Source organism: Phacochoerus africanus, chromosome 1, assembly GCF_016906955.1.
Source record: "Phacochoerus africanus isolate WHEZ1 chromosome 1, ROS_Pafr_v1, whole genome shotgun sequence".
Classification (NCBI taxonomy): domain Eukaryota; kingdom Metazoa; phylum Chordata; class Mammalia; order Artiodactyla; family Suidae; genus Phacochoerus; species Phacochoerus africanus.
Genome location: NC_062544.1, coordinates 50,910,554 through 50,918,874, shown reverse-complemented (window position 1 = coordinate 50,918,874; position 8,321 = coordinate 50,910,554). Strand labels below are relative to the sequence as shown.

General features: G+C 38.1%; 1 protein-coding gene across 1 annotated transcript; it reads left to right on the top strand.

Annotated features, from left to right (window-relative positions):
* The first annotated feature begins 1,408 nt into the window (after window positions 1–1,408).
* Window positions 1,409–7,843, top strand: MRPS30 (mitochondrial ribosomal protein S30). Its single transcript, XM_047763932.1, has 5 exons — window positions 1,409–2,026; window positions 3,338–3,483; window positions 4,039–4,144; window positions 5,254–5,430; window positions 7,476–7,843. Exons 1-5 carry the CDS (start codon window positions 1,444–1,446, stop codon window positions 7,763–7,765), a joined length of 1,302 nt encoding a protein of 433 aa, XP_047619888.1. The 5' UTR covers window positions 1,409–1,443; the 3' UTR covers window positions 7,766–7,843.
* Window positions 7,844–8,321: the final 478 nt, after the last annotated feature.

The window sequence follows — 8,321 nt, the reverse complement described above, 5'->3', positions numbered from 1 at the left end:
ATAAATTCTTGTGGTTTAAACTACTCAGTCTATGATATAGTCAGTCTAAACTGCCTGATACGTAGAGTAATTCTTTTAAAAACCTAAGTAACACTGTGACAGCCTTCTGAGTAGAACTCTCCAATGGCTTCTCATTCTTTTGTGTATTAGTTAAGAGTTCTAGCAGTCCTAGCAATTGTGTCTAGGAAACTAAACATTCTGGCTTAATCCCATTTCCTGTTACTCTCTCCATCTATCACTTCCTTCAACTACACCTGCCTCTTCTCTTGTTCTTGAATCCACCAGGCATGTTCCCATCGCAGGGCCTCTTCACCATCTGTCAGAATTCACTTTCCTCAGTATTGTCATGATTTACTCCTCACTTCCTTTGAGACTTTGCTCAAAAAGTAAGGAATCTGTGGTATTATTTCTAAATGTCAGTTTAATATCCTTGCAATTTTATAGTTAAATTGTATATCAGTTATAACTTAAAGAAATGCATAAGTTATAACTTCCTTTTAGCAATAATGTCTGGTTTTCAATATCCTCAAGAATTATTATTTTTTGCAGTAAGTCCAAATAATATTCCAGCCCCTAATTATAATAGGAACGTGAGTCAACAAATTACATTACCTGAAATGAGCTTATATTTTTAGTGATTTAGATGACGTTTTTCAGCTGATATTTAGTAAGTACCTACAATGCACAGGTTAATTCGCCGCTGAGGAAACAAAAAGAAAAGAGTCCCTACTTCAAAGAGCTCACAGATTAGCAGTAATCAATTCATGGTGAAATAATTGGTTTTAACACAGAGCAAAATTTTAAAATCAATTTTTTAATCGTTTTAAATTTATTCCCTGTTTTCAGTTAAATCCAAGTAACAGTATACTTCTCTTTTTGTAAATTAGTATATCAATTAGCACAGAGATACATACGGAATTATTTCCCCCTACATTAGCACTAGTCATCATGAGTGATGCTTCCATCATTTAAAAAATAACCAAGCATCAAACAAATGTTAAAACAGTATTTTCAAAAACAGTTCACAACCCTAAGAACCAAAACAGAAAAGTAATGTGATATCCATAAACGAAACCTAAATTTAGCCAAGGGCTAGAGGTTTAGGCGCAAAATACTCCCACATGGTTTCCAGCAAAAAGGTTGCCCTAATTCTAAACGCAACATAGATGGCAGCACCTACCGTTTAAAAGTTTCACGCCTCCCCGCCACATGCGCAGAAAACCAATTGGCCCAGGGGTTCTTCCTTTCAACGCAAACTCTTTGGGTCACGATATGCATAAGCGATCTGATTGGCTAAGACGTGGATGACGAAAGGTTTCTCAAGACCACTGAGCATAGGCCTCTCCAAGCCCGACTCAGATTCCGCTTTCCGATTGGTCCTTACTGCAAGAGGGCAGGGACAATTACTGAAGTCGACCTCTGGGCCCGGAACGCTGGGTAAAGATGGCGGCGGCCAGGTGCTGGAGGTTCCCGCTCCGTGGTGCTGGGCTGTCACTGCACACCGCGGCCAAGGCCGCCGTTACAGCTCCAGAAGTGGCCGGCCCAGATGTCCCGGCAACCCCAGTCGCGCGCTACCCGCCTATCGTAGCCTCCCTGACGGCCAAAAGCAAGGCGGCACGGCAGCGGCGAGTGGAGCAATGGCAGGCGACAGTGCACGCGGCCAAGTCAGTGGACGAGAAGCTGCGAATCCTCACCAAGATGCAGTTCATGAAGTACGTAGTTTATCCGCAGACCTTCGCCCTGAACGCCGATAACTGGTATCAGAGCTTCACCAAGACAGTGTTCCTGTCGGGCCTGCCGTCAACGCCCGCCAAGCTGGAGCCAGAGCCCACCCTGGACATAGCGGCTCTGCGCGAGGCCGTCTGTGACTGCCTCCTGCAGGAGCATTTCTTCCTGAGGCGCAAGAAGCGCGCGCCTGTCATCCAGGACCGTGAGGCCATCGCTTCGCCCTTCCTGGACCAATTGGTAGCCTCTCTCACGGGCCTGCTCAGCGTGCACAACCCGGTCCTGGCTGCCGCCGCCCTGGGTAAGTCTTGAGCCCTCCACCCCAGGCGAGGGAGGTGGGGATGGTAGAGGACATCTCTGCCCCAATTTTGCTCTTTATTTCTTTCTCTCTGCTTGGTTAGTTTTTTCCCCAGTCCTTTCGCTCCTGGCTGGGGCCTGCGTCCAGAAACTGGGTTCTCCTGTCTGTGCTGCCACCTAGTAACTGTACAACCCTAAACCGAGTAGCCGGAAGTCTCCAGGACTCAGCTTTGTGAAGATCCAGCCAAATGGAAGAGTAGTGTTGGTTAAGAGAAGGGGTGCCTAGGGAGCAGGACAAACCTGGGGTTGCTTTTTAGCTCTTACACCAAAAGGTTAAACTGATCTTATTAGCCTGTTTTGGCCTAGTTTTTCTCATTTTCTAAATGAGAATATATTAGTACTACTTGGTCATAGAAGTGTGAAGATTAAAGGTACTGTTGATTAAAATACTTACCGTATATTCAGTACTTTCTTTGTGTCTGGTCCTGTTCTAAATTTCATACATGCCAATTTTAGCCCTTAAAATTGACCCAAGGCTCAGAAACCTAAACTGTTATCTAGCCAAAAAGCCTGTAGCGGTAGATTTGGAGGACAGGCTTCAAACCCAACCATTCTGGGTTCCCAGTAAACAATCAGCTACTTCAATATGAAAAATAATTAGTGGATAGACAGTTTCAAAAATCAGTTGTTTCTGACGTGTTCATCATTTTGTATCTACAACTCAGTAGGTATCTTAATAAATATCCATTGAATTAATGTTACTTTGACCGTAGGTGTGTGCTCAATTGAGTCTTGCTCTTGTTACTTCTCAGTTGGGAAGTGATCTTGAGGGAAGAATCAGTCTTTGATTACTTATAATTGATGGCCAATGAAAATTGGCTTAACCCTGTCAAGACCCAGGTTTCTCTTCTATAAAATGGAGATTATAACAGTATACCTACCTTTGAGGATAATTGTGAAGAGTCATCTAGTAATTCATAAGACAGCTCTGACTCCTAGTAAACTTTTTATTTCTGGTGAGTGATATTGCTGTTGGTCTTATTTTATGATTATTCTTAACTGAGAAACCTCTTTGGCTACAGTACAGTGTGGCACAAGTAGACAAGGTTTTGAGGGTTATATTTAAGTCATGATCATGTAAGTTAAAATATCACATAATTCAGACTCTTTATCTTACATCAAAGAGCAATTTTCGAGCTATTTTCAATTAGCACAATCATTCATCAGTTCTGTATTGGTGAGTTTGGTATTCTAATAATAACTAGATTTATCTAAATTATCAGATAAGAATTTTTTTTTGACTATCTGTTGATAGATTGTAAACGCCCAGTTCACTTTTTCTGGTTGCGTGGCGAAGAAATTATTCCTCGTGGTCATCGGAAGGGTCGAGTTGATGCTTTGCGATACCAAATAAATGATAAACCGCACAACCAGATTCGAATATCCAGACAACTCCCTGAGGTAAGGATTTTTTCCATGTGTATCTGTTGACAGTTGATGAGGAAGTGTCGTAGCAGGCTAGGTGATGGGCTAGGTAGGATAAAAAGTTTTGGATAGAGCTCTTTCATATTGAAATACCGATAATAATTTATGATTGTAATTCACAGTAGGCTACCCTTCCTAATTTTAAATCAAGACATTTTTACAGGTATGAGCTAGTCATTTTATGCATGTACATTTCTTTTGGAGAAAACAAGTGTATTTTGAGTGTTGGCAGAGGTTGACATGTCAGAGGTGTCATGACATGTCAGAGGTTAACACATTTGTTCAAATAGTAAATATTTTAGGCTTTAAGGGCCTTAAGTCTTTGTTGCATTTTCAGTTCTCGTAAAAGTAATCATTGGATAAAACTTCATTTGGAAAAAACAGGTGTCTGGCTGGATTTGGCCCATCATTAGATGGTAGTGTTATCAAATCATTTTGTAACAACATTTCATTTTTAAGATTTTAAAATTAGGAATGTGAGTAAATATATATTGGTGTTGCTGTGCATTCACTCATGACTTTTCCTTTAAGTTTGTGCCACTGGATTATTCTATACCTATAGAAGTCCCTGTTATGAGTTGTAAGCCAGACAAACTTCCATTATTCAAACGGCAATATGAAAATACCATATTTATCGGTAAGTTTTTCTTTTAATAAATATGCTCAAAGTGTGCTGTGCAGATTTGCATAATAAATTCTTGATGACCAGAGGTTCATATAGTCCATGAGCAATATAATTCATAATCTTAGTTTGAAATATGCATGAAAATTGGAAAGAAAATATTCTCTCAGCTCACTTTAAACTTTTACTTTTTTCTACTTTAAAAAATAGTTATACTTATTAGGCTTTGTTGATTTGTTATTTATATAAAATTAATTTTTGTTTTTTCAAAAGTATACAGGTGTTGAACTGGATTTGAGGTAGTGATTGGCTCTTTTTTAACAAAAGCCACCTATTTGTGCCACTGTGATAATCATCAGGAATATAAAATTAATAAAGCCTGATCTCTACCCTCATGCGTCTTATCCTTTGGCTGTTTTTTTTCTTTGTTTATTGATTCCTATCTAATTTGAGGAAGATTCTTTTGGGTTGGGGAGGGGAGAGCCCGGCCATAGGCGTGCAGAAATTCTTGGGCTAGGGATTGAACCCTGCACCGTAGCTGTAACCTGAGTCACAGCAGTGGCAATGCCTGATCCTTATCCTGATGAGCCATAGAGAACTCTGAAGATTTTTAAGAAGTAGCTTTATGCTAGTCCTCTAGCACAAGTTTCTTAGTTCTTTCTCAGTCACTGTGGTCTTCAAGAGTGAATTACAGAGAACTTTCTGTTAAAGACTTTACCACTAAAGTCAAGAATGTCAGCATTATAAAGGAAATTTTTAAAGTCACTAAGTATTTATGTCCTATGGTGCATATTACCAGGAGAATAACAAAACTTCTAATGATGACCAAGGAATTTGAGAAAACAAATAATAAAAAAATTTAAATAAATTTTATAAATATTCTTTTGACTTAGCCTGTATTATAGTGGGTTTGATGATTGCTAGCAGATTGTAGTTTCCTGTGAAAGTTATTACTATCAATAAAATAAATAAGTAAACCAGCCTTTCTTTCCATTTGTGTATTTTGAATGCTGATGACATAATGAGTAGAGGAGAAAGATGGGTTTGAAGCAGATACTGAGGACATGTGCTGCACATGTTTTTCACGTGCGTCTCACCTGAAATGTTTTTATGTTGCTCTTCAGGTTCAAAGACAGCAGATCCTCTCTGTTATGGACATACCCAGTTTCATCTGCTACCTGACAAATTAAAAAGGGAAAAGCTTTTGAAACAAAACTGTGCTGATCAGATCGAAGTTGTTTTTAGAGCTAATGCTATTGCAAGCCTTTTTGCTTGGACTGGAGCACAGGCTATGTATCAAGGTACAACTGATTTTATGGCATTATTGTTCTTGGAAGATATTTTAGAAATTTAATAGATCAAATTGTTTTCTTTGGATTAAAACGTAGGCTGAATCTTATTTTAAAAACTTTTGCATTGGCACAAAATGCAATTGTTTTAAAATCCATAATTAAATATTTTACATTTGTAGTTGATAGGCGGCACTTTGGTGTTTTTGACCACTTCTTTTTTTTTTTTTTTTTTTTGTTGTTGTTGTCACACCCACGGCATATCCCAGGCCAGGGATTGAATCTGTGTCATAGCAGTGACTTGGGCCACTGCAGTGACAACACCAGATCCTTAACCTGCTGTGCCACAAAGGAACTCCCTACATTGACTAGCTAACTGAGTCAACTGTAAATTATAGCAGCTTTCTGAAACCAGAAAAGGAAATGCTTTTATGGGTAAAGTTTTTAGATTAAATGGCAGTTATTGTGTACTCTTTGCTTTGAAGGCCATATGTAGCATGTGGATTAGGAGAGTGTTCATTCAGTTAATGGTTTATGTTTTTTATGTAGTGGGTTCTGTTGGCCTTGGAGATATAGTGACAAATAAAAGAGACAGGTCCTACTCTCTTGGAGCTTGTAGTGAGGAGAGTAAAAGATGATAAACATGTAAGATTTTTATCTAGTGGTAATACTTGAGAAAATACACTAGATGAGGGATGGAATGATTTATGGAGTGCAGGTATAAATGAAGCATGGGGCAGAATCTATTTAAGCAGAGTAATTCAGGGGAAGTCTCTAAATAACATTTGAACAGAGACCTGAATGGTGAAGGGCTGCCTGTGCACAAAATTGAGGGAGGGACACTTCCACGCAAAAAGAATGGCAAGGAAGTCTCTGAGGTAGGGACAGACTTGAAGTGTTTAAGGAATAACATGAAGGCTGACGAAAAAGGGCAGGGGAGAATGAAGACAGGGATGGAGAATGTGATGGAGGAAGCTGGAGGCATGTGACATAGAAGTTTCAGAGCCCATTGTGAAGCAATTGAATTTTGTTGTAAAATCAGAAATAATGTAATATATAACTAGATTACTCCTATATAAGTATCCAGGAGGAATATAGAGCTAATTATTGCCAGGTTCACTGTTTTTTCTTTACAATATATTCTAACCTTATATTCAACAGTTGTTGATTTATGTTTATAATAGAAATAAATAAATGGAGAGTGTAGGAATAAGAGTAGATAGAATCAGAAAAAGTAAGCGGAAACTTTCTTAAAAATGTTAGAATAGCACTGTTTATAAAAGACAAAAGTACTTCTTTTTACAGTATAAATCTGTATTTTAACAATATTACTTATTGGGTTTCACCATTAAAGCTGATATAAAATATATGTGGTAAAATTTACAAGTTACTGCTTGGCTCTGGCAGTTGGATTTAAAAGTATTAAAGCCAGTCAGCCTGGAACAAGAAGCAGCCACAAAACTCGAGTGAAGGTATTAAGATATCCTGGAAACTTATGATGATTCAAGAGACACTAGGCAAAATGAAAGCCACCTATAAAAACAACTTTGAATTATGAATTAGGACATAGAATTCATGTAACTACATAGTTGAAGTTCTTAGAAGGTGAAGTTTTTTTCTGAAGCTTTTTTGTTGTTGTAGATTTTGTGAAGCAAATAACTGTAATGGTTATTGGGTGGTAGATGCTGGTATAAGAAAGATTTGAATATATTTGAGATTGGTGAATAAAGATGTAGTTTAGTACCAGATATAGGAGAGATCTGCATAGATGGAGTTTTCTGTTCTTCTTAGATGAAATGAGTTAAGGTTGAAAGCTGCTGAAGTGCTAATTGTTGAAAAGGTATATCATGAGCTTGAGGATACTAGAAGGAAGGAAATAATTCTTGATGCAGAAATGGAAAGTAGGATTAGAATGGAAAATATAGGGAAAACTTTGAGATTGTTAGGAACTTGGTAGGTAAAATGTCTAGATTTTAGGAAGTATTTCATCTCCAATGTGTGTTTTGTTTTGCGATATATATTCTATATATAAGCTTCAGCGTAACTTTCTTCTACAGGATTCTGGAGCGAAGCAGATGTTACTCGGCCTTTTGTCTCCCAGGGTGTGATCACAGATGGAAAATACTTCTCCTTTTTCTGCTACCAGTTAAATACTTTGGCATTGACTGCACAAGCTGATCAAAATAATCCTCGTAAAAATATATGTTGGGGGACACAAAGTAAGCCTCTTTATGAAACAATTGAAGATAATAATGTGAAAGGTTTTAATGATGATGTTTTACTTCAGTTAGTTCAATTTTTACTGAATAGACCAAAAGAAGACAAATCACAGCTGTTGGAAAACTAAGAACAAACATTAGATTCAGGACTTTGGGAGTACTTAAATTTCACTGAAGGAAAAATAAAAGGAAATTTGATAATAAGATTTCTATCAAATAGTAAATGCATTTATTTTGAGACGTATTTATTATGTTCACTGTGATTAGACCTCTCATTCCGCTCAAAATACATCACTAAAAGATTGAATTTTAGGTATGCTATATTGATCTAAAAATACTTGTATTTTTATATGATTGGTGAGACTGACCAGTCTTCAACACCTAATATTAATTGTGTGTGTGTGTGTGTGTGTGTGCGCGTGTGTAAGCTATACTGTTCACTTCATGACAGGCCAATAAGTCCAGAGACAAGGTGATGGCACAAGGAAAAATGGCTTTATTCAAAAGCCGGTGGACTGAGAAGATGGAGGACTGATGTCCTAAATTACCATTTCAATTTGGGGTAGAATTCTAGCTTCTTGGAGGCTAGGGAAGGGGGAAGCAGGGCACCTGATCAGCTTGTGGACTTCTGATTGGGTCATGGTGAGGTAACCAGGTGGTATTTTGGGAGTCAACATCATCAGC

Excerpts from the sequence above, each read along its gene's own strand:
- MRPS30 (XM_047763932.1), top strand. The coding sequence starts at position 1,444 with ATGGCGGCGGCCAGGTGCTGGAGGTTCCCGCTCCGTGGTGCTGGGCTG. Across the intron at positions 2,027-3,337 it reads CCTGGCTGCCGCCGCCCTGG|ATTGTAAACGCCCAGTTCAC; the intron begins GTAAGTCTTGAG and ends ATCTGTTGATAG. Across the intron at positions 3,484-4,038 it reads TATCCAGACAACTCCCTGAG|TTTGTGCCACTGGATTATTC; the intron begins GTAAGGATTTTT and ends TTTTCCTTTAAG.